We start from the raw sequence: 26,859 nt of genomic DNA on the forward strand, positions 1-26,859 counted from the left end.
ACTAAATTTATAAAGCTTTTGCTAACAGATCAGGCTATGAGCAGAGAGGAAATATTACTTAGAGGTCAAATTAATCTTTTAAATTGCAGCTTTATTTAAAATCAAGTTTGTAGTCCACTTTAGAGTTGAATTACTGCATTTGTTGGTTTGGAGTGAGAGCAAAGCATCATTACACGTCTTTAGAGTAAGAAAACATATTTCCTTTGGTTTGATCTAAGTTAGGAACCAGGATATCCAAGAGTAACTCCTCTTCAGCACTACAGAAGTTCTTCAGTCTGGCTTTTCCTCTGTGAAAGTGGGTTATAGTAAATCTTGTTTTCTTCAGTTCTGGACAAAAAAATCGTGGTTTTGCTCAGTTCTCCCACAAAAGGTTTTGCATAGTGCTCATGCAAGAGTGTCTTCACTGGTCTTGGCTGTACCTTAGTCTTTGCATCTGGCTAAGCAGAGAACCTGTATCTGTGGCATGGGTAGAAATGGAGCAGCGCCAGGACAAAACTGGAAGCTGATGATCAGAGCATGCCCCAGCCTGCAGGTATCAGTGGAACAGTTTTGTTAGGGTTCTGAAAATGAAACTTGAGCTGTAATCCCATGTGGAGTTATAACAGCATCTTCCCAGAATACTACCAATGCATATTACTTAGGGGTATTTCTACAAGGTGGAACATTCCCTAGATTGCTTCAAGAAAAGGTCCAGGTGATCCACAATAGTGTGCTTTTTCTAACCTAGTGTCCACGTGTACTGTGGTGAAAAGGGAGGGTACATAGACAATGTGAAGGGAAAGGCAGTGATCTCCAGAATAGGTGTGGTGGGGCTGGTGATGATACCTAGCTTTGATACCCTCACTTCTATTTACATCAGCTGTTAAAGGATATGTGACTGCAACTTAAGTCTGTTGAGTTTATTTGGGCATTTAGACTGAGGTTTGGGATCTCCTGGATAAACAGAAATTTACTAAAAAAGTAAGCATTACATTGCATGCTTTCTTCATGAAAGGCATCACTACTTTATGTATAGTTCTTTCTCCTCTTTCCCACAAGATGAATGATTATTTGGACTTTTTATTGAATTTGTGAGATACTTTTGTTCCTTGCACATTGTAGTGCCTTTTAATATTTTTCCTATCTTATTCTACATGCAGTGTTAGTAGAAGGGGTGGAATGTAAGGTGAAAAGTTTCCTCAAGACTCCCCTCTTCATTTGACAGGTTGTGTATGGAGTAAAGTCTCTGGTTCCATGTTGTACTCTGTCTGTCTCCCCTGTTGTTTCTGTGAACTTATCAGCTGGTTACTGAGAAAAGTATTTCCAAATTAATAGGAAAGTGTGTTGTGAAACCACAAAAATGTACCGAAGTCTCAAGGGTAAGCTGTGTATCTGGAACACTTTGTCAGGGCTTTCCTTTTTTAAAAGCTTTCATTAATCTGCAGGGACAGTGCTTGTAGAAACCTAATTGTGAAATCCCTGTCTCTGTTTGCTGTCCTGCTTTGGAACTCTCCATTTCTTTAGCATTATCTCTTTAGCAACATTTGAAATTCTTATCTGGCTGTCTGATGGCTAGGTGCTCTGGATATAACCAGGAAGAATGTCACAGATGGCGAGAAGGACAGATTTTTTGGGCATAGTTGTTGGAGCTGTAACTGAGTCACAGTTGATATAAATGAAGCTCACTTAGATGAAAATTCACACTAAGTTCTTCAGGGGAACCTTTTTTATTTTTTTTTTTGGCAGAGGGGGAGATTGGACATCTGGTCATGAAGAGTTTGGGATTTTTTGTTGTTGTTGTTGTTTGGTTGTTGTTTGTTTTGTTGTTGTTGTTTTGGTTTTTGTTGCTGTGGTTTTGTTCTGTTTTTCTTTTCTGGCCACTGTTTTCATACCACCAGATTCTGGAAAATATTTGCTATTGCTGGCTCGAGATAGGAACAGCCTCATCTTGATGTTTAACAGTCTGTTGCTCCTTCATTGGTCTGTCGATTTGTCTTGTGTAGCCAATGAAATAATTTATGATAACCTATGGAAATAGGTAAGCATACAGTTACTAGCACAAGGAACTGCAGGCTCCAACTGTGACATTCTTTTCCTCTGCATCTAATACATGTTGGGTAGCTTTCCATAAGGTATTCAGTGATGAGGAAATTAAAAATCAGCTCTTTGTAAAGGAATAGGAAGCAAGTGAGTGTAAGCCTTTGGCAAGGGAAAGACAGTCTCTCCACTGACTGTGTTGCTCATCTTGTGCAAGAGCACAAAAGTGACTCTTGCCTTATTTCTCTATGTGGCCTAGGCCAGATACTATTGATGGTGCTGTGTTAAATGCTGAAATGTAGCTTCTCTTTAACCATTATAAATCAACAAACATTTGTGAGTTCCTTCCTGTTAGATGTGTTTTCATAGTGCAGAAAAAGCTATGGCACTAATTGCTGAAGAATTAGTTTTTCCTTCAGTATGCCAGCATAGAGATGCTTATGGGTGTAATTACTTGGGTTTCAAGCTACTTTACTCAAGAGAAGCCTAAGAAACGAAAGAGATGTGTATTGACTGAGGGCTGAAATCAAAATTATCTTTCTTTCCTGGCTACAGTTAACCTCTGGTTGAACTCTTAACTAATCAAACTGGCACCAGCCCCATTTCTTCCAATGTTTCCTTATCCAAATTTGTACATACAGATATGTGGGAATTACTAGGATGATGACAGATGCCATTTACAGGGCAGTGGAGGGGTAGCTTGATTGACCTGATCTGAGAAATGCGCTTTAAAGTAGTTATAGAGACAAAGGTATTTAATGCGTGAGGCAAGCAAGCCTAGCAGACAGCAGCTTCCAGACGGTTCTCCTTTGTCTAATCTAATTTAAGATCCAGAGAGTTGTTTTATACGCCGTCTATTGTGCTGAGAGCCACAGTTACTTCCATAAAATTAAGCTTAAAGAAGTGTGCATAATTGCAGGAAAGATTTTCGTGGGATGGGTGTAGCTGCGAATCTTGAGCGTAGAGAAGGGGAGGCTGTCTCTGGTTTGCCTGCAAAATCTGTGGTTAATCTAGGGGAAAATAATAATATAGCCTTTGATTATCAGTTTCAAAGTACGGTGACGTACTGTTTGTTCCCAAACTGTTAACTTTCTGAAAAGTCACTGCATCTCAGTTAATTAATGATGTTTATAGGATCAGTATGTTGTCCAATAAGCAAATCCTTCACATTAATTAAAATGTGAGTGTTATAATCTTAAAATGCAGTTATCTGACCTTTTGAAAGAACGGCTCGTGTGCTACTCTGTGCCACTGTTATATTGAATTAGAAATCAAAATCTAATAATGAGTATGTTTTCTCTCTAGTGAAACTAAATGTGGAGCTCTTTTCCCTGTGTGTCACTGCTGTTACAGTCAAGGGTGTTGTCAGTATTAAAATTTAAATACCACCTCCTCGTCAGTGTGATGACCCACCCTTAAGGGGAAGGTGGGTCATCACATTCACTCATCACCGCTGAACAAAGCTGTTTTTAATTGTAACTTTACAGATTAGCAGTTCCTTAGTTCCCGTATTGCACTCCAAAGCACAGGGGTAGCCTAAAATGGCTGCAGATTATGATGTATGACTGCTCTTGTGAAGCTGCAGCTGTGAATCTCAAAGAGGATGTAACCATGCAGAATCGCTCTTTTAGATGGTCATTAGCGCTGCATAAGTACAAGCCTCTTTTTCAGACAGCATTTATTCTTCACGGTTCTTCCACTAGTATGTGATGGCAATGTCATTTGCCAAGCATTGAATAACAATGAATGTTTTATTGAAGTACAGTATTCTGAACCAGTGCTTTTTTTAAGCTGTTTAAGTGCTTAATTTTCGTTTGACTGCTCCTTTTCATGCAAATGTGAGTGTAGCAGAAAAATCCAATACATCCTTCTCTCGTATGCTTGTGTGATGTATTGGACTAAGCTGAAGTCTTGTGTGAGGCAAAAGGAAACACAGCATCATTTATCAGTTATCCACTGGCATCCTATCCTATCCCAGTTTTAGTTGTCTTTATTTTGTTTAGAACAAACACGTGCAAAAAACCAAGCGGAACAAAAAACAGGCGAAAATTTTCTGTGTGATACTAAGGAAAAAAACAAGTCAAGAAACAGTCTCTTCCTTGCCCCTAAAATTGCCCTCAAACAGAGGGAAAATTAAGCACAATATTCTTTTTTTTGGAATAAAAAGTGGAATTTGGTCTAAATATTTCGATGCTTGGTGATTTCACTCGTCTTCCAAGGACCAAATTGCATTTGGAAGCATTATGACTTCATTTATGAAGGACAGATTTTTAATGTGGTTAACACCTACAACTTTGGCAAGATTTTTTTGAACAGGCTAGCACCTCCTTTTGTCCTTATGAGGATCTGAGGGAAAGCTCATGTACCCAATGTGCTTTGTCCTTTGGAACATCTGGCGCCTTGTTTCGGTTTGTGAGCTATCTTGAAAATCTGGCATCAGTTCTGGGGTTTAAGTTCTAATTAAATAAAGTACACCGTCTAGCCATAAGCTTTGCAATACATTGAGGAAAGGAAGAAGGGGGGAAAAAAGCTGTCTTCATTTTATTGTCAGTGGAATTGAGATTGTGAGACCATAGAGTTATTGAAAATGGTCAATATATTTTGCTACTGAATATTTCCTTCAAAAGTGGCTTTTAGTGCCTACATACAGACCAAACCAAATGTGTCTGTGATCTCAGAATTCCTAGGTTTTAAGACCATAAAGCAAGTTCTGACATTACCCATTCATGATATGGGCATGAAAATTAGCCATGCCATGCCGTAGAGCAATACACGATTGTATCTATTCCTATATTATCATCAGACTCTTTACCATGATTTGGGAATACAAAATAATTTTCAGCTGTTTGGGGTCAGAACAACAGATACTTTGTTTGTTCTATGGAGCAGTAAACAAATACTCATCAGAATTCAAGTGCTGTGACACTAATTTTAATAAAACACATGATCGTTCTCTTCTAATTATAAGCAATACCGAAAGCAAGTGGTCAGTCTTCGGGAAATATTCAAATTAATCCAGTCTAGGGTAGCTTAAATATATATTTCTTTGCTGTGTAAGAGAGGAGAACCTTCTATATCAAGCCTATTGAAATCAGAGAAGGTTGTGTTTATCCAATTCTTTTTGCTATTTTTTCCTCTATGGAAAAGTTAGGTTGAAATATAAGAATGTGTATGAAGTTCTTTGTATTCAGAGATCCACTAATTCTACCTCTGTATCTTGGGTGTATGATTTTTCCAATGTCTGTATGTGTGTGCCTTCTTTCTCTCTCCTCAAACAAGCAATGCATCTTCAGGTATCTTTGATCCAGTCTTTTGTGGTTGGCCATTAGTCATATTGATTCTCTAGTGATAAAGGAAGCTTTGTTCTCAATGCAGTTTTAACAGTTCAGCATCAAGGTCTGTCACAGAAACACTTTTGACATCAAAGAATTCACAAAAACGTGTAATTTTGCAAAAATATAAACTCAGTTATATGTTGCCTTTTATATTTGAGATAGGGAAAGGAAAACTGAGCAGGTTGGTTTTAATGTCCAAGAGGAAGGAAATTCCAGAAGCAAATAAAATCTAAGCAGTTCCCTCAAAACTGAAAAATAAACGTTCTCAATTACAGTATCTGAAAGTATTATTTTAATTACTTTGTTCACAGGTAGGCTTTGAGCTAAAATACAGTTTACATACATACCAAGAAGTGTTGTCAACTGGTGCACTTTTTATATTCCTGCTTTAATCCATTTAATCCATCCAAGAGTCAGTCCAATGAGAAGGAAAGCAAAAGCAGCAGAGGTGTAATAAACACTGATTTAATTTTTACAGCACAGTACATTATAGAACTATAAAATTGTGTGATTAGCCAACTCATTAACACTATCTTAAAGCAAATAAGTGTTTAGAGCTTGACACAGTTAGTATTGAAAACCTTTCTAATAGTAAATTTGAAAAGTAACCAGTGTTGCTTGGAATAAAGATTGTGCTGCTGTGCATCATCCAATTATTCCATTCTAATGCATTCCCTGTTTTACAGCACTCCTGTCTATACTGTTTTGACGCTTCCTTGAGAGTGGTGCCGGGTAGAACCTGCACAGCACTTTGTACAGGACTGCCACAAAAATAACTTAATTGATTTAAGTACTGCCCTCCACTTTATAAAAGGGTTTCTTTTCACTTACTCTTTTATCCTGTGTTTATTAGTAGTGACTTAGACAGCATAGTTTGAGCCAATATAGGAGTCATTGTGGTCACCTAAAGTCTGCTTTTCTGGTAGAATCCTGTTGATCCAGATGCTATGTTAGTTGTTTATGCTCTTAACATTTTCAGTGGTGATTTAAGAGATCTAATCTGAAAATTCCTACATTTTTGTACAAAGACTGCTCATGGACTTCTTTCTGAAAATGATGTATTTTAGCTGGGAATTTAGAAGGTCTTGGCCCCTTTTGAAAGAGTCTAAAAATAGATAAACATTGTCTTTTTAATTTGCTGGATAGTGGCAGGCCACTCCGGTGAAACTAAACTCATGTCACTTGGTGCATTAACTTCAACATTTGATATTGGTTTGTATTAGTTCATTATTCAAATTTGAAAACAATGTTAGAGGACACCTGGAAAACAAATTTACTGTGTCAGGCAGCTTAACAAAAACATGACCTCTTAATAAATTTTACTTCTTTGAATCAGATTTTTTTTTTCTGGAAATTAGCAGTTATACAGTGGTTGAATTACTTTCTTGTGTTAATGCTGTCCTTACAAAGTTACTGCTTTGGAGGAGGTCTGCCTGATGAGTGTTTCCTCAGGTTAGCTTTTAAGCAATTGAATTGCAAGATCACATCATAGAATGACAGAAAGAGGGAACACACTGAAATTAAAACCTTGAGATATTTTAGGGTGAAGCTCATATCATGGTATTCTTTTTCCCGTATATTTCAGAGATAATTTTTTAAAACAAATCTGTTCCAAAAACACATCTAGGACAAGAAAAAATATTTTTCTAAAATTGTGTCAGCCATTAAGCTACAGGTGATCCATCAGGCCCTTAAAGGGCCTGTTTTGTTTGAGACGTTGCTTTTGCTACGGAAAAATAAGTATAAACCTGAGTGAACAAGGGGACTCTTACACAACATATTAAGCTATGTGATTAAGCTCACTGATGCTTTATCAAGTGAATTTAGGATGTTCTATTTCCTTAGCACAGTTGCCATCTGCATGCGCTGACAGAATGATTGTGGGAGAGAGTTCTGTGCCCTTTGGTGTAAGGCTTACATGGGAGCTGTGGTTCCACCTCTGCAGAAGCTGATTTCAGACTGAGCTGTCACTGCCACACTTTCTCATGGACTTTATGCAATGAACTGATGCGTCAAGATGAATACCACCAGAAGTATGAGATGAGTTGTGGGATTTAGGTCAGATCCTGCAAGATACAAGACTGAACCCTTAGTTAAAATTGTCATTACAGGTGTCCCTGGGGCAGTAAAACTGTGGAAGCCAGTATTGCCATGGCTGCCTGAACAGTCTGGGATTGATACCTCCTTAGTCCAGCTGTTTACTAAAGGAGGAGTTCCACAATATCAATCTGTTTATTGACATACTTGGTGCCTTTACGTGCTTCCTCGAGTAGCTAAGACCCTCTTAGCTGTGTCAATTTTGCTTAAAAATATGCCATCCTGAAGTAGGATATGAAATGTGTGGTACTCCATGTAAGAAACATGAAGGCAATGATTGTCTGGAAGACCACAGCAAAGTGGGAACTTTTAAAACTGGTTCGTGTCAGAACAGAATATATATTCTGGAGCTGTGCCTAAAGCTACTGGCTCTGGGACAGTGAAGAGTCTAAAAAGTTCCTGCTTCTTGCTCCCTCTTTGCTCAGAGGTTAATTACTGGCAGTAACTGAGATAGCTTTTATAAAGGTAGCTCCCCACAAATAAATTCTCTCTTCCCTTAAATACACAGTATTGGCGGATCAGATTCAGGTTGTTTGCAGCCATGCTGTGAAACCTCTCTATATTTAGACCCTTGAGTAGAGTCCAGAGAGGGAGGACAGTGAAGGGACTAAACCATCCACCTAAAAGTGCTATATTTAAAATGTCAGCAGCAAGTTGTTTGAGGTCCATCTTTATAGGTATGTTTACTTTTGTACAGAGGAATAACTGTTCCCTTTGGAGTTACATTCTTGGCTTATTTCCATTCATTTATATGCAAGAAGGGTAAACCTCTAGTCAACCACACTCCATAGAAGTCAATAAGAAAGGCATAATTGTGGATTTGAAGACACATAAACCTGAAAATGACTTGGTAGTATTTCTACTTCAGTTTTTCAAAATCATTAGCAATACAGAGTAATGCAGTCTGGCTAATATGTATATAATGGTAAATAGGTCTGGTTTTGAGGATGAGAAAAGTCATCAAACACTTCTGTGTACGGATGTTCATTTCCAAATATCTGAATAATAGTTGCAGGATCGATATATTCAGGAAAGCAATACACAGAACTTGTCGCCTTTGTCCACCAAATAGAGCTTTTCCAGCCTTTCACAACTTCACATATGTTAATGAAAAACATTTTCTGAGAAATTGGCAGCTTCATGCTTTTTAGCTAATGCCAGCTTTTTTCATGGACCAGTTCAAGACAGAGCAAAGGGAAAAATGCCTTGTTTTAGTGCGTGAATTACTCTGACAAGCTTTCACATTGCCCCTCCTCTTATTAATATTCTTTTTGATGTGAGCTTGTAAAACAGAGGATTGGCTGTTAATCTCTGGGATCTCAAGGGCTTTTGGCAGTGGCCCATAATTGATGTGTTCACATGGCTGTTGTCTGACTACTAATGATTAGACAGCAGTGTTATCTCCCAGCTAAATCAGTGTTGCTTATAAATCACACTTGATAAAGTGCAGTTTCATTTCTTCAAAGGTCTGTACGTGTCTATATAGTTTGATACAACTGCCAGAGCCATTTCATGATTTCATGACAGCTTAGATTAGGTTTATTTTTATGAGCAAGATATTTTAATTTCTACCAAGCATTCAAAAATGTTTCTTTCTGTTTGTCTTTGTTTTGTTATGCAGTGGGTAGAATAGAAAGGATATGCACAGTTAGGGCAGATCATCCTAGAAGGTGCAAATAACTGGAGAAAATATCACATGAAAAGCAGAATACTTGGACTGTCAATTTCTTTTGCTCTATTTGAACAGAAAGGGAGCTTTGTTTGTAGTATGTGTTGATCATGCTGGTACACTATAAAAATAGTCTATGAGAGTATAAGAAAAGACACAGGCAAACACAACGCATTTCAACAATGGTGTCTGGGATTTTCTGGATGAAATGAGGTACTTTGCATGCCTCCCTTCTTTTTCAGCAGCACAAGAATGAAAAATCCTTACTAAAAGTCTTAAAATACAAACTTTTGTCTGTGTTTGCCCTCCTAGAAAGCAAGCTAATGAGGATCTTGAGGTACTAAGGCAAAATCAACAGGTAAAACTGTTGTTGAGATAGGGACATGCAAAGAGAGATCTCAAGGTGACCTGAATTCTGAGCCACTGAAAGGACAAGATTTGTCTGTCTGTTAGGTAACCTCTAATCAGATAACTTGGGTGCTGATAGTGTAGATGCTCTCATGAAAAAGAACTAAGAGAACACTAAATCTGGGTTTCTCTTCTCTACCCAAACTGAATGACCTCAGACTTGAGGCTAGTAGGTAAGCAAATTTTGAAAGTAATAATACTGTCTTCTTTAAATAAAATTAGGACACAATATCCTACACTTGGTAGTGTTTGTAGCTCATACTGTGAATATTTAAGGTCAAATGAATACAGAAAAAAACCTAACTGATATGGCTCCTACACCATGTCAAAAAAAAAAACACAAGAAAGAGACTTCTGAGGCAATAATACAGGAATATGTTTGTCAAAGAACGATATGTCTTGTCTAAAAAGCCTAAGAGCTTTTTAAATTAAAAATTTTAAGGTCTGTGGATAGAAATAAATATGGGTCCATTAAGTCAAATGGTCGATTTTTGGAACATGCTAAAAATGCCATTCATAAGAATGTAGGCAGGCCCATTAAAGCTTTTGGTATACATAGGTCATCAAGGAACTTAAGTTCTGTTTTGTAGGATTACAGAAGGTCCTTCATAACCTTTTGGAAGGGAAATTTAGACAATTTTTCTTAACAAAAAATCATTGAATTCAGGAAGGAACTGCCTCAGTCATAATGTGTGCAGCTCCTCACTGGCAAAGTGAGTGGTCAGCAAATGGGTAAAAGGCAACAGTGGGCTACTGACATGTAGAAAGTAAAAAAAAGTACAACTAAGCCATTTCTCTTCTGAGTTCTGTTGCCACTTTATTATATATTGTACTGGAGTCCTGGAAAAACTCACAATGTTTTATTAAATGTCTTGTATTCCGGAATGGCTGAAATGGCTGCTCTTCCACCAGACTGTGGTTGCATCATCAAGTAACTGAAACCATCAGTGGAGAACTTCTGCTTTGGAGTCATAGGTCATTATTTGTTTGGACATTAGGAATGAAAATTTGCAGTGGAGCAGTTAAATGATAATGCCATCAAGTTAAACATGATCTTCCTATATACAATTGAGAATGAGAAAATTTTCCTTGGTCTCTTGTAGTCTTGATTTATCATGGACCAGCTATGCTTCCTTTCTCAGGTTGAAGTCTCTCATGTATTAGAAATAAACATGGGAAAACTGAGGGTAATATTTATTTATAATGCTATGAGACCTATTAAGCAAATACTGTATCTATTTTCAGGCTCAGAACCCTGAAAGTTTGAGCGTAGCAGAAACCTTGGAATAAAAAGAAGTGGTTGTCATTGTTAAAATGAAAAGCTTCTAAAAGCTCATATAACTTCATAAAGCAGTATGTAACCTTCACCATCAAGTGTACATGCCTTGTTTTTTACCATATTCAGTTGCATGACACTGACAGATACTGGATATCATTAGACAGTTTCTATCTATCCCCAGACAATACAGAGAAATTTCTTCCTTTACTGTTCAGAATAAATTCCTTTCTTGATTGTAGAATAGTGTACCTCTCGACACAGGACAGATATCCTGATGGAATTTTAGTACTTGTTCTTTTTTGTATTAAAGCTTAGTGTATGAAAAGCTTCGTGGCTGATTGAAGAAAAGTTTGGAAGTACAGACTGACTAGGAGAAATCAAGATTCAATGCAGTAAAGTGTTTTAGATACAATTATCTCAACGAATGTGATTTACATAGGCTGAATGAGGAGAAATGTCTCTACAAGAAATGCGCAGGTGGTGATCTGGGCATCCTCCCAGAACTCTGCCAAGCATTAGAGTTGACATACAATTTTTCACAGACTCAGTCTTGGCAAAAGGCTATCACTGGCAGCTGTCAAATGCTAATCTCTCTCACAGTAAAATGGGTGAATGGCTTGGGAAATCCCACTCATCTGAGCTAGACCTGGAGATCCAAGAAAGGATTCAAGAGAGGACAAGGAAGTTTTCTTGCCTGTTGTTCAGCACTGTTGTGCTGCATTAGACCAGACCCTGCTCAGAACTTTGACTTTTCATCATAGTCTCCATTAATACTGTTCTAAAAATAAAATACTAGCATTATCATGGCTGTGGAGGTGCTGCAAATCCATAATGTCATGTAGTCACCTAGAGTCTGAGGAGGTCTGGAGGCCACCATATAAAAAGAACATGCAACTGTCAAAAGATGAGTTTGCAGAGCTTGTGCTGGTTAATGTGGCTGATGCGAGTAACAGAGAATATCTTTGGTACAAGGGGGGCTATTCTTCCTTGTTCCCTGTATTGAAAGCTTAGTAGCAGAATAAGTTTTAAGTAGCTTTTTTTGGTTGGAGTTTTTTTGGGTTTTTTGGTGGTTTTTGGTTGTTTGTTTTTTTTTTTTTTCCTAAATAACAACTGTTCAGAATATGGAAATCATTCCAGATGTGAGTGATTTGCTACTTTACTAGGAAAAAAGTGACAGTTCTACTAATGTCTTTTTGCACTCTCCAACTACTCAGCTGATTGAAGTGGAGAAGTTAATTTTAAGAGTGGGAAATACTTAGAAATGCAAGTAGATGCTACTTGTGTTGCACAGTTCAACACAATTACACATCAGGTTTCTTGCTCACAACAAGATATGTTATATATCTTATATATGTTGTATATGGAACAATATTTGTAAAGCACAAATATTTTTTAAGAAAAATATTATTCTCAAACAAAGGTTTCAAAGTGTGATATTTGGATGAAATTTAGGCAGTTTGAATCACCTTTGTAATTCTTTTATATTTAAGGTCTTGTGATTCTCAACTAAGTTCACCAAAATAAGTAATTTTCTTCGTACCTCTGACCTTCCTGAGTTTTGAATGTAAAGTATGTAAAAGATATGTCTGTCCTATGGCAGAAATTCCTTTCTACATCCATGTCTTAACAGTATTTATTTTTCTCCTGTGCTTTCCTTTATGGGACTGACCTTTCCTCCCCCCAACAGTTTGATGCAGAATATTTGAAGAAAACAAAATATCAGTTCTGTTAAGCATGATGTCACAATGCTTCTGAGTTGGCCTCTGATGTGATTTACAGGCAAGAAATACTGAACTTAGATGCAAATGAGATCTTTGAGAAAAAATGGAGATTCTTCACGTGGTAATTCCTGTTACATAGTAGAATATGAAGGAATAGCTTTCAGTTTTGAATATGTAAATTCTCTGGGGCAAGGTCTGTAGCATGAGGAGAGTTATCTGGAAGTGCAGACATGCTTCTGAGCACACAGACATTTTTCTCATGTCACATTCTCCCATATTTGTTCTCTTCCAAAGCAGTTCGGTTAATTTCATTAAAATTGCTTCTGATTTGTGATGTTGTGCATGAGACTACAATGACGTCTTCTGGAATCATGTTGCTTTAGAAAATTAAGATAGAGGCAAGTATACTTTATGTATAAGTAAGTTTGTCTCCTTTTCACCTTAAAATCTAAAGAAAGCAATTTGTAGGATTCAAAACTTCCAGATAAGGCTGAATTCCTTTATTTCCTGTTTTCTTTTGCAGACATAGTGATTCTGTGATTTATTAATTCATAACTCTAAAGAACTTGTCAATGTAATTTTCGAGGCTGGAAGTTTCTTAGTCCTTTCTGCCTTTATGTTGCTGTCTTCTAGAGGGAGGTATTAGATTTGCAAAGGGCCAAGCTTGGTTTTTTAGTTAGATCCTATAATAGGATTCAGATCTTCCTTCCATACTCTTTCTATTAGGGCAGACATTCCCACTGGGAGTGCTTACAGTAGATTTTTCTTTTTTTCACCATTTAAAAAGTGGTGCTTTCTGGGAAGAGCTTGTACTTAGCCTGAAACCTGCTCCTCTGCCTTTCTCCTGGCTGTGTTGGTGGATGGATTAAATGGCTTTTTTGGCATGTACATTTCAAAATCACCTGGTGCATGACACTGCAATAGTGTTTGACCCACTTTGGTCTTAGATAGGTAAACTATGTTATCATTGAGATATATCTTCAAAGACACACCTTCATTAAATCAAGAAGGTGAGTTTTGATACACAGAACTTGATTCCAGCATGTAAAATGCCTGAGTAACTGAATGGCAACCTTGCTTTTTAGAAAGTCTTGCCTATTTCTTGTTGGTAAGTTATTTCCTTTTTCTTTCATGTGTGCTTCCTCCTACTGATGAATGTTATACAGTCACCAAAACACCAAAACAGACCAGTGACTACATTGCTTGGCAGGCGGCCTTCATTTTCTGTGAGCTTTCTGCTACTAAGCATCATAGCTCCCTGATACGATCTTGGCAGTGGAAAACTGCCATGAATAACACTGCAGCTTTGTAGCCTTTGTCACCAATCAGCTCTCAAAAGCTCTTGGAATTAGGTGAAGAAAATATTGCTTGAATATTTTTATCTTTTTGTACTCCTTTGATTGTGTGTCTAAAGAGAGCATCTATGTAAATAGTCTTCTTCAGATTCAGATTTTCGATCTCATATTGGAATCTCTTGTGTGATAAACAGCAAGGCTGCTGCTCAGTATGCGCCAACACCTGGGAATAATAACGAAAAAATAACAGTGAGAAACTGCAGAGCATCTGTTCTTGACATTAACTTTCCTCAGTTTGACAGACTGCCACCACCAGATGTTAATCTTATGTGCCTTTTTTTCCACTGGAGATGGCGGCCTTCCTGCCTCTCTTTGCCTCTAATAGCTTACATCAGTGCCCTTTGGAAAATTCATGAAAACAATTGTGTCACCACAATGATCTCTAAGAACCACCACTTTGCAGTGCAGTTATGATTATCAAGCAAGATGGGTTAATTTTAAAACATGGAAATCTGGAGCAATGTTTAAACTTATTGTTTTTTTTTCTTGTGGCTAAGGACATACTTGTGCAATGAACCTGTATCTCAGAGACAGTAAGTGTCCACTTATTTCTCAGCCAAAGGTTTAGTGTTTTAATTCACAGAGAAGCAATCCCATTTAGTGCAGACGCCCCTATTTGGCCTTGTCCTGAGTGAATGTTTCTAGTGGAAAACATGAACATTTATTAGCAGGTCTAAATAAACCAGAACTGAGCACAAATATTTGTAACAAAGAACTTAATAGGATACACTGTCAGATCCATGCTTTCATTAGCTCCCCCTCACTGTTTATAGTAGTCAAAAATGGAAAACACATCTGTCAATTTAGCCTACATTCATTAAAACATTGGCTAGTTTAGTATGACCACAGAAAACCCTTAGGAATTTTCTTCCTCTGGTTTTGTGATAAGTCTATTTTACGGAAGAATTATGTTGCATGTGTAGTAGGAGGTTTTGCACAGCTTTACAGAACACCATGTAAACTATCAAACAGGCTATTCATCAGCATTTTTTGGGTGTATAATGGGATGTGGTTTAGCTTTTCCTAAGTGCTAGGCTCCATTTACCTGCCAGCTACTGAGCCCGGTTCTCCTCTGGTTTGAGCTAAGGTATGTTAAGAGCTCCTAAATGATGCAGGGGTATGCGCTGACCCGGTTCCACTGACAGAGCACCAGTACACAGCCAGTGCCAGAGAGCAGGGCTCCGTGCCATCCAAACGTGTGCCTCCACTTGGCACCAGGCAGCAGGAGCTGCAGAGCACAGGATCAGTGTCTGCCCACGCACAGCATCCACAGCTGTGGTTTTGTGTGATGTGTGCTATTAGATACTGCAAGTAACAGCTGCTGCTGGGGGTCAGTTGATATTTGACTTTCCTGTGTGCATTCAAGTCTGCTCTGCAAAGCTTTCTGCCTGTGCTTTAACTCTGCAACTCTCTTGGCATAAAGAGAAGAATAAAGACATCATTGCTTGAGTACATTGTTCTATGTCAAAGGAACTCTGCTTTAATCAGTAGAATTTTGATGGTATTAGTAGGTTTTTACTCCTTAGGGACACTTTCAGTATTTATGTTTTGTTTTGGTTTTGGTGTTGTGGGTTTTTGTGGTTGTTTGTGGTTTTAAAATTTGTTTGGTTTTTTGTTGTTTCATTAATTTGTTCTGGGTTTTGTTTGGTTTATTTGGTTTATTTGTTTGTTTTTTTACTTCCCTCTAACCTGAAGGTTTCATTCTCATTAAAAAGAATCCCCTCTAATGAGGAATACTTTGGAGAAGACTGTGGTTATAGGTCCTTCCCCTCTCCTGCTTAGTTCTAATGTAGTTGAGGTCAGAATCTAGGCTGGTCACACAAAGATCATGCAAAATATTTTCACAAAGTTATTGAGAATTATTTAGCACGCATAAGACTTGCACACATGATTAAAAGCCTTGGTGCTTGGTTTGCTTCTATGAATAATGCTAAAAAACCCAGAATTGTTACAAAGGCCAATGATAACAATTGTTACAATTTTTAAAAAGTTCTTCCTAATTTGTCATTTTATGTTCTCATTACAAAAAGTGTCCATCTGATGAAGTGGGCTGATCTGTGATACATGTGTAATACCTTTTAGTCTGTCCTTTTATTTGTATCCCCGTTTTGCTTTACAAGCAGGAAAATTAACCTTGTCCTGTGTTATTATACATTTGAGCAAAACCTGGATGATGTACAGTGAGTCATTATGTCTTCTCTGTTGAGTCTTCCTATGAGGTCCAAAATTAAAAACAGCATGGTCATGGAAGACATTTGATCCTCTATTTCAATGCAGCTAAAAAGCAGCTATTTTTAAAAAATCATTGGGCTGAAGAGTGATTTCTTTGCATGGTATCTGTGATCCAATGGGCCAAATGAACGTGGCTTCCAGGGGGTTTAGCTAGTTGACTGGGCACTCTAATATCCTCATCTAGCTGTTTTTATGGGACAAGGGACCTTAGAGCCAGAGTGAAACATTGAAAACCCTCAGCCAAATCTTCATACAGAGAGTCTGCTCCTGAGTAGATTGGAAGTCATATGGGAGAGATAACTTCTTCAGTTCATATGTTGATATTGTCTCTGTGAGTTGTCTTGTGTTCCAACTGATTGTCTGGCAAGATGCATTCTTCTAAATATGCATTTTGGAAACCCTGAGAAATTAGATGGTTTGGCTTGATTCTTGTATAAGTCCTCTCTGTTACTCCAAGTAGAAAGATCTAAATGCTATCTATAATATACTAGGTGGGTCATCCTAATGTGTTTTAAATTATTGGGATGACAAGAGATTGTATTTGCTGCCATATGGATATTAGAATTGTTCCAACTACTAATTTCTCTATGATACACATGAAAGAATAGCATTTGTGTCTTTGTACCTGTCTTTATAATTTTTTTTCTGTAAATAGAAAATGAAGTTTCCAGTTCACAAAATTAATTTCCATCCAGAAATCAATCTCTGTCAGTGCCAAGAAAAAAGTAAATGTAATCCTTGTTTTAAAAATTTATTATTATTTCATACTAAAAGTCTATGAAAACAGGGAATAGTCTAGTAGAAACTTAGCAAGTTGCCTTGTTTAGCGTGTATAATAGATATTTTTGTACTTAATTTTTCATGTGCAGCATTTGGGCTAATGCCAAAAAATTTGAGCTCATAAGACTGAAATTATCTGTGATACACCAAATCCCTACATAAAGAACTGCAATCTTGGCAAACTGGACTTTCTATTACTTTTTTTTAGAAAAACATTTATGTATTTTATTTCATATTATTTTATTTTATTTTTATTTTTTTAACTCTCACAGCACCATTATAGTAAGTTTGTTTGTTGTTTTCAGGTTGATCCCCTGTTTACAGTGCCTGCACCTCCACCTCCGATTTCCAGCAGTATCACACCTCAGATTCTGCCTTCCTACTTTTCCCCATCTTCATCCAATATTGCAGCACCAGTCGAGCAGCTTTTGGTACGGACACGTTCAGTGGGTGTAAATACTTGCGAGGTTGGAGTAGTAACAGAACCCGAATGCCTTGGACCCTGTGAGCCTGGGACCAGCGTGAACTTGGAAGGAATTGTGTGGCATGAAACTGAAGAAGGTAAATTGTTTTTTCCATTAGGTTTGTCTCTGAGATGTGTTGGCAAGTGGGGGGTGTATGGTCTATCTGCCTGGGTGCTGGCTAAAGGCTTGCTAATCTGTTGGGACACCAATATATGCTATGGCAGTCACAGCTTTACAGTTCAGTTAGCGAGTTTTTATTTTAAAAACAAATGACAAGTCTTTTTATTATTTAAAGCAGCTGTGTTTTCCAAATGACCTACCATGTAACCCTAGCTAATAATAGAATTGTTTCCTCTTGCTAAATTAAGAAAAGCATATGAAGAAATTGCTAATAGAATGGCATAAATGTCCTATTTAAATGAACATCATGAGGGGGTGTTTATGTGATGGGAGTGGATATATGAATAGTTTAGATGAAAACTTAGCTGAATATTTCAGCTGATAAGAAATGCCATGATTACATAACAATAGAGGCCCCAGAGACCCTGCAAAAATTCAGTTTGATGTGATTATTTTTGCTTTTTGATTATCTAAAATATGTTTTAAGAGGAAAGCTTTCAGCTTTGCAGAAAAGTGTTCATGTGGTGAAGAAGTGCTATCAAAACCAGATTGATTTCTTTAATATCCTTTGAAGACATTTGTCCAAGTAGGAGTGCTGGAGAGCTTTGGGGAGCACTAAACATTGATTTGCTACGATTTGCTATTATTTAGAGCAAAGTAAGCAGGAAGAGGATTATGCTGTGATATGCAGATTTTTCCATTTTGGATTTCAAAAGCTCTTTATTAAAATTCCAGCTTTCTCCTGCTAAAAATACTGCATGTGTACACTAAACTTCTGCAATTTTTCATTTAGTAATAGCAGATGTTTTCATTTATAGCTGTGTGAAAATCTTTCTTTTGAGGATTATTTAATTTTTAGTGATCTACCTCCCTCAACGGTGAAAACAAGATTATTTACAAAATGATATAACGACAGAATACAGCGATGCAGTGCTTCATGATAAATCCTGACATGCTTCCGACCGTATGCACAATGGCATTCCGTCCTTTGCAGTGATATATAAGACCTCACCAAAGTGCTCTACGCTGTCCTCTCAAAAATCAATAGAGAGAGTCAGATTTACTTGCTCTTATATGCTTTCATCCATCCATCTTTCTCTCTGTGTATGTCTACAGCAGATTCATAAGGTAGATTGATCCTTTTAGATTGTTTTTAAAGCACAGTATAAATTCTAGTTTAAAATATCCCTGCAGAGATGACTGCCCTTAGCAACTCCAATCTTTCTTGGCTGGCCTGTATTAACCAGAGTTGGAATGTGTGGGTGTTAACTGTGTTGACATGAAAGAGCAGTAGCTGTTAATAGTGTTATTCTTGCTGAATAAACTAAACTTCTGACCCCCACTGAATTTAAGAGGCCTTCCTTGCGAAAGGTTTGGCACTAGAAATGAAGTATTAAAAAAAGTGCATTCTGGTCAGGGTGACATTCCATTTACCAGTATCTCAGCACTCTAATGGTTTAAAAACTCTTGTTAGTTAATGGAAATGAACTCCCTTAGCCTTTTCCTAGTTTTGTCTAAAACAATTTTCTGAAACAACTCAATTCAGTAATGGTGTGTTTGAGTGTAACTGTTATGAGTGTGCCTGTTTTCATAGCTTTACAAACACTCTGTGTACACTACAGCTATGAGTGACTACAAATATAGATAAAATGGGATTCTAAAATACACTAGAAATATAACTAGAGTGTAGATTAAGAGACTGAAGATAGTTGATATGATATCATATTGTGTGGTTTGTACCATGCTCTTTTTGAGTGTTTCAGACCCTGCTGACTGAAGAAAATAATACAAATTTGACTGTTTTATCCCAGAGTCCGCAATCAACACTGTATTAAGAAAAATGAGTTCCTAATGATGATTTGCATTTTAATTAAGTTTTTGATGTTTGGAGCACACATATAAGTATATATTTATGTGTTTTCAAGCTTTAGGACATGTTCAGGAAAGCAGCTATATAAAAGCTTGCATGGGGCCATTTCTGCCAAATTCTGGGAAACAGCATACAGATGGGTCTTCTTTTTACCTTTAATAGAAAAAAATATTATCAGATACTAATTTTCTCAAGTTCTGATTTTGACTTTAGGGCAAAACACAGCCTTTGCTGAACTGGTGTAAATCCACCTTACTTTAACCAAAGTCTTTGTAACTAGGCACATCTAAAACCATCTGGACATTCATGATGACATAATTTTTTTTTTGTGATTTTTATGTGTTTCTTTAGTTTTCACTCCCTTTACTGCTTTCCAAAAGTAAATAAAAACACCCATGCAAACTGACATTTCTCTGGCTGTCTATAATATCTTATAGCTTCTTAACATAAAACAATTTGAACAAGCTAAGGAAGGTATGAACATTTCTAATCCCGGCTTGTGTTTTGAGATATTTGAATTATTTTGTATCTAGTTTAGCCACTCTGTAAAATGAGTTATGGTGTGATAAGGAAAGGCATGTAGGCTGGTTGCATACTCATATGAACCAAGTGTGCTGCTGAGCAGCAACTAGTTGTGGGAATGCAAATACAGAAAGGATGTGGTGAATCACAGTTATTACAACAAGAATAGTAGCCTGTGTGGAGAAAGATAAAATCAAATAATTTATGCAGAACTCATTATTAGCATAAATGTAAAACATACTTCATAAAAAAGAAGGTATATACTGAGAATTCCTGCTATGAAGCCATCTGAAGTAACCAGTTTTCTTTTATGTATGTTGAGCAAGTTGTCACAATTTGTTGCATTTGTTCTTTGAGGTCAGAAAAAGGATAATGTTCAGGCTTATGAGTCATATTTTTAAGATAATCTCTTCAAGGGTACGGGGGCAAGGGAAGAAAGCAACACTTGATTTCAGACAAAATTCTGAAAGATCAAAAAGGGCATTGTTACAGCTCTTTTCATTACTTCCACACCTCTTTATTTAGTTGACTTGATTTAATAAATCAGACAGACCATTCTTCCCAGCCGTGTTTTAATCTTTAGAGGTGTAGAGGGCAGCTGGCATCTGAAGCCTGTGATATTTAATTACAGGGGGTGGTAACAAACCATAGGTGGTTACTCTTAAATGACTGAGTTATCACATGGTTTTCACATGGGCATTTCTCAGTTGCTCCACTAAGCTGTGTAGTGTTTAATTGCTAGTATGTATGCCATAGGCATTGTCATCTGCATAACAACCTTGTTTGGATATAACTTGGTAGTGTGTCCCAAGTGGTGGTAATGGCTGTGAAACAGAGCGCTGAAGGGACTGTCTGAGGCTATCCTATGGGAGAGGAAAGAGAAATTATTATGTGGGCAAGTCAACCTGAAACTGGCAGCTGATGTGGATATTTGACACCAGAAGCTATCTGCAGTAAAAGTCCTTCACAGAGAGCAGCTTGGTAGTGTTAACTGGAGTGTGCGTTTTGGTTTGTTTGATTATTCTGATGTTCTGGGAAACAGCTGCTAGAAGTCTCTATTGCTATACTGAGAAAAAAGTTTATCTTGAATCAGGTACTTGCTAAATTGTGTGATTATCTTCTGGGAAAACAATTTCTAAGTGAGCAATAATTGCTTCTTACTGCCTGGAGGAAATAAAAATGACCCAGAAAAAAAAGGAAACCACCAACCAACTTTCTAAATTGCTTAGAGCCCTCGTTTTTGTTCGGCTTCTCACACGCAGTTGCCCTGGGTCACGTCCTGGTTTTAGTTCTGCATCTAGTAGTAGAGTCTGCCTTTAGGTGGGAACCAGTTGTTCTGATGATGTCTTTTTTTCCTGAAAACTGCGTAGGAGACAGCCCTTGCTGCCTTTGTGTGCAGAACAAGCTGTCTACATGTGGTGAGATTCTTCCTCTTTGTGCAGAACAGGTGCAACCTGCTGTTGTACAGTAACAAATAATGGGGAAATGACTTTGTGTTTTTTAATCAGTGTTAGCTTGTTGGTCTTTATGACCTGAGACTGCCAAATAGAAGAGACAGGAATCTGCTGGATCTCAGAAGCCTGATGGGATAATTGATAGGGTATTCCAAATTTGCCACAGCATCAGTTCTGCCACTATTTTGCAGAATTTTTAGAGAAATTTAGTAGAAAGGAGAAGGCTTAGAAGACAAAGAGGCATGCTGGTATTTGTTGTGTGTACAGTTTTCCAGCCTGCCACTTTTGCAACTAATATGCATGGTTTGTTTTGAAAATGTTATCTGTTGCACAGAGCTGATGTGGATTCCTCTCTGCCTTACTATGTGGTCTTAGTTTTGCAAAGACTACTTTAAAACAACAGTCTGTTTTAAATATCTTTGTTTAGATACGTGAATGTACATGTGTGTGTAAGTAAGGGTGTGTATTTGTCAACAGAAATAGAATTAGAAGAATGGCTAGAATTAGTAGTCTGGCTGTCTGTTATTCCTGTTAGCAATTTTTGTGGTTTAACAACTTACTTACTTTCACAAATACAGAGGCGTGATCAAACAATGAAACTTGTAATGGTGAAAGCCATATCAAATGTATAAGGAAACAAATTATAAATTAGAGATTTTTATCAAAGAATAGTACAACAATTCGTAGAAATTTAGAGAAACATGTTAAATCACATTTTTGTCTTGAACTCAAGCAAGTTTATTGAGAGAGGCAATAGGCTTTATTAAACCAAGTGATACAGTTGTAAAGAACAGGTTTGCTTTTATACTGGGTGCATTTACATTTCTGTGTGATGTAGACCATTGACTTGCTGGGTACAGGTGTTGGGTATTGTTAACCACTATATTTAATTCAGAATTGTCTATTTTTATGATAGAAGCATAAAGATAACTATTGCTCAAAAATTAGGCTTTGTTATGTCTGTGTTACAGAGAAGTGGTCTGTGGAGACAAGTAGGGTTTTTGGCTACCTACATGAACAGAACACCTAAAATCCAGTTGTTTTCTCCTGCTGCATGGGTCGTCTGCTGACCCACTATGAATATCACCCACTATCAAAATCCCCTCTGTCAAGAAAAAGCCTTTACATGTATTTATATTTTTACACACTGTGTTTAGTTTTTGCTCTTTCTACTGTATGTGATGCCAGACCCAGTAAATCGGTGGATTTAAGGAAGCCTTAAATATGTGATTTTTTTATAGACTTCCAGCTGTCTCATTTTATTATCTCAGGCACTTGGAGTCTGACATGTATTATGTGTTACATAGAAACCTGTAGTAGAAGAGATGTGCTTTGCATCTCATAATGGAAAACCACAGTCTTGCATAAAAATGTTTGTGGTTTGTGGGAGCTCTACCTACTTTTCAGAAGGAATCTGGGATGTACACAGACTGTCTGAAACAAGTTTTAAGAGTTGTAGGATTCAGACCACAGGATGGACTTAGCTGTAGTTAAACCAAGATTTGTCATGTCTGAAGGGGCCATTTTGATCATCTCAGCTGTTTGTGTGACCTTGTCAGAGTATGCACTTGTTTAGGGACATAAATTCAGGCATTGTCATCTAACTGACTTCTACACTGTTTCTTGTGTATTTCTTTGAAACATAGAGTGCTAGCCAGTGTTAGAGCCAAGGAGTGCCTACTACTTGTAACCTGTTTTATGCCATTTTCATCTAAAATAAATGAAGAAAATAGTTATTTTAGAGTATCCACAAAAGCCTCTCAATTGGTTTTAAACCATTGGGACTGACTTTATGAACCAGGTGCACATGTTTGTGATGTGGCTTCGGTGAGTTGCCCTGAATCAGCTGGGTCACAATAACCACACCTTAGCAGTCTCTTTGTTCTCAGCAAACAGTACATAAATCATGTCAGTATAAACATCAGTGAAGCAGAAATTCAAAATAGGTTATGGATGGTCCCTGCTGGCAGAGGAAGGGAGATGGAAGATATTTTTGAGTTTTAATTTTGATTCTGTTGCAAAGAGCTCCTTTTCCCAAAAATTTAAATTAGTCATTCATATAAATTTGAGTTTGAAGCTGTTTGATGTAAAGCATCACAGATTAGTGAAGAGCTGTAAAAAAAAAAAAAAAAAAAAAAAAAAGGTGAAAACAGATCCTTTATTAATTTCCAGGCGTTCTAAGCACAGCAGAGAAGTCAAGCTAGCTCATCACCCTTTCCATTTCTTCCCAATACTATTGCTTCAGATTTTTGAAGACTGCAGAACAACACTGGAAGAAAACCACTTAGGAAATTTGTGCTGTTAAACGTTAAATTTGGTATTTAAATGTCAGCATTCCTCCTTGAACATAAACACCCCACAGGGCCTAGCCAGTGCTAGTCCTACAGATTTGTTTAGGCTGTATGCCTCTGTTGCATGGAGGAATGTGTGATTTCTGTACTGCCTAATGCTTCTCTTTTTGGTCCACTCTTAATATACTGATGTAATGCTAAGCAAAGTGTAGCCACAATGCAGTCCCAATAACCGGCCAAAAACATCAGATGTGTCTTATTTACCCTGGGTACTAACAGAGAGCTTATCTAAAGGGACCTAGCAAGTGCTACATGTTGCAACTGAGTGCAGATCTGGGTGTGATTCTCTTGGTATAACCCAAAGCAGAGAATGAAAAAACTTAACAAATTCCAGACAGTGCTTACATAAAACTCTGCATATTGCCAAACTCCTACAGAGGAAGACTCCCTGCGCTTCTTGTACATACATAGAAAATGATCCCTTTTACAAACAAGCATATGGGGGCAGGGAGGGTGCCTAGAAAAAGGAAGGAGGATAATTGAGATTGGAAACATTTGCTTGGAGCCATATGAATGTGAAACTGAGCCTGCTCAAGCGGTGAGGTTATGAACACTGAAGGAGCTGCTTCAAGAAAAGCAACAGTTTTGAGCATTTATTGCTCAAAAGCAAATTCTCAGTAGCAGCAGATTGCTTAGAAGTGAGACTGTTCCAGTACGAAATACTTGGAGCATGTGATGTTTGGATTTGTAGATAGCAGGGGGAGAGATGACTGCTAATGAAGTGTGTGTGCATCCAAGTGTTTCCTTACTGAATAAATACCATTGGAGTAGGGGATGAAAATACAACTGTAATGGCATCTTTAGCTGGTGTACTTCAGGGATTAACCCACTTATTTAAAGATGTTCTCTCAGTCAGTATTAATTTTATATGTAGTTTAAATAGTTAGAACAAGCTGTTGTATTCCAGTTTTTCTACACTCCTAATCGGCACCAATCTTGTACAGTAGTGAATGTGAGGTTCTCTCAGTTGATAAGACTGTATGTTTGTACTAATACAGATTAATATAAATTTAAAAAATAATCCTTTTTCTCCACTGTTTGAGGCTATGTCATGAAAAGCTGCTTTTGGCATTGGAATTAATTTTCCAGTATCAGATCAATGGCTGGCCTAACAAGCAGATTTTCATTTTTTTAAAAGAAAGAGTGGACAGTTAAATTTTGGTACCCTGAGGCATATTTGTAATTCTTTCTAGTTGCTACTAGTTGCTACTGATGTAGTAGTAACTAGCTACTAATCTGGAATTTTTGGTGGCAAGTAGCAATCCAAAAAGCAGAAGGAAAAACTCAATTAAAAATTTTGAACAGTGAAGAGCCCTTTGACCTTCAGGGTTAATAAAAGATTACTGCTTATGTTTTTGTTCTAGAAGAGGGAGGCAGGAAACACAGAGGTTGTAAATGTAGAGGGTGAAGGAAAAGAAAAAGTATATATATAAAAAAGAAAAGCTTAATGGAAATAGCTTTCTTGATTTAGTCTGAAAAAGTAGGTCTGGATTTACAAAAGCTGGTGTTGCAATGGAAAGCAGAATTGAAGTTCATCAATTTTGTATCCCCAAGTGCTATGAAATTTAGGGTAATAAAATCCCCTAGAAACATCTGGGATGAAAAACAAAAGACCAGTATTAGAGCATTTTGCTTTAATTTCGATTTTCAGGGTTGGGTTTTTTTTTGGTGTTTTTTTTTTTACGGAGTATCAACTAAAGCAAAACACTTACACATCCATCAAAATTAGCACTGGTTTGAGTATACTAGCTGTAAATTTAAATCTTAATAGAACCTAAAGGGGTTATAGCTAGGGAAATAAAAGACTGTACAATTAATTTTTAAGGGCAGATTTTTTTACCATCCTTGTTAAAGATTTAATCAGAATCAAGAAGAATATTTAAGAAAAGCCTTAAGAACCTTCTTTCCCCCTACGATTTTCTTTTCCCTCTGGTTTAAGATGTCAGTTAAGTTTATTTGGGATGTTTACTAGGCCTTCACTTTGGTCAATATTTCGTGTGTTTAAGTGATTTTGTTTTGTTTGAGTTTTGTTGTTTCTGTTTGAGTGTTAGAAGAAGATCAGGCTATTTGCTGTTTCTGCAGTAATTTAGCTAACAGTATGACGATCTCCCGTAATAAAATGGAACTGACATTAGTTGTTAGGCAATGGCAATTCTGTTGCCAGTCCCTAACACTGAGGATAAGTGTTGTGGAAAATCAGTTTCAAGCAGGGGCAGTTCCAAATCAATTTTCAATTAATCTAGAGGTGGTGGGTTTTTTTTTCCCATCACTTAAAACTTCTTCATTTAAGTCGGTTGAAGCAAGTAATTATGTTTTACTGCTTGTTTACTTTCCCCTGCAGTGACCGAACCTGTACTTCTTAACCTTGCATTCATATTGAGCTGGCTTTTGTGGATCTTTGAAAGCCCTGAGGCTATGTGACCCACTCTAGCTGGGATGTAGAAACAGTAAGAAGAGTCTCAGGTTTCACTAAAAGAGCTGTTTTCCTTAGGGAAGAGAGAAACTGATGTCAGCTTTTAGCAGAGTATGACTTATAGTCTGTTACAGATTTTAAAAAGAAGCTTACTTTTTAGGTTATTCTCTACAATTTTCTGAAAGTCCTAAAAGTTAAGACTATAGGTTCTGTGAAGAAAGTTTTGCAATAAATTAATATTGAGGGATTTTGTTCATATGTCACTCTCACCTTTGACAGTGAAGGCAGTACAAATTCGTCTGCATCCAGGCCAATTTCATCCAGAAGAATCACTAGCTGTTAATAGAATTCATAAAGCTTCAGACTAGGAAGAATCACTGGTTACAACACTGAGCAATTAAAAACAAGTTAAGAAAAAAAACCAAAACCAAAAAATAGCTCATGGGTTCCAGCAATTTCCAGCCAGACACCTTTATTTAGAAGTGATATAACCAGACGGAAGGCCAATAGATGCTACTAATGTTCATTCTTTTAATGAAGATCAGATTCTTTTTTGCTGAATGCTGGAGAGAATGACATCCCCACATAGTTTCACACATTTGAAAAGTCAGCATTTTTAAGCACATGTGACAGTATCGAATTTCTGAGATTTTTCAACTTCATCAACTTTTTGCAGCCCCCCTCCCCCCCCCCCCCCCCCCCCCATGGCCCCATTTCTCTCAGAGTGCAGGTTACTTAAGATGGGAGAGAAAGATCTGGGGTCTAAAACATAA

General features: G+C 37.3%; 1 protein-coding gene across 3 annotated transcripts in view; it reads left to right on the top strand.

Moving 5' to 3' along the window:
* The window catches only part of ZNF608 (zinc finger protein 608), an 81,109-nt gene that overhangs the window by 17,738 nt on the left and 36,512 nt on the right, over positions 1–26,859 (top strand). For all 3 annotated transcript variants that reach the window (XM_066569419.1, XM_066569421.1, XM_066569420.1), the window contains one exon: positions 17,198–17,453. In XM_066569419.1, coding sequence (XP_066425516.1) covers positions 17,198–17,453 — 256 coding nt within the window. The remainder of the gene's footprint in view (positions 1–17,197; positions 17,454–26,859) is intronic.

This window comes from Molothrus aeneus, chromosome Z (assembly GCF_037042795.1).
Source record: "Molothrus aeneus isolate 106 chromosome Z, BPBGC_Maene_1.0, whole genome shotgun sequence".
Taxonomy (NCBI): Eukaryota; Metazoa; Chordata; class Aves; order Passeriformes; family Icteridae; genus Molothrus; species Molothrus aeneus.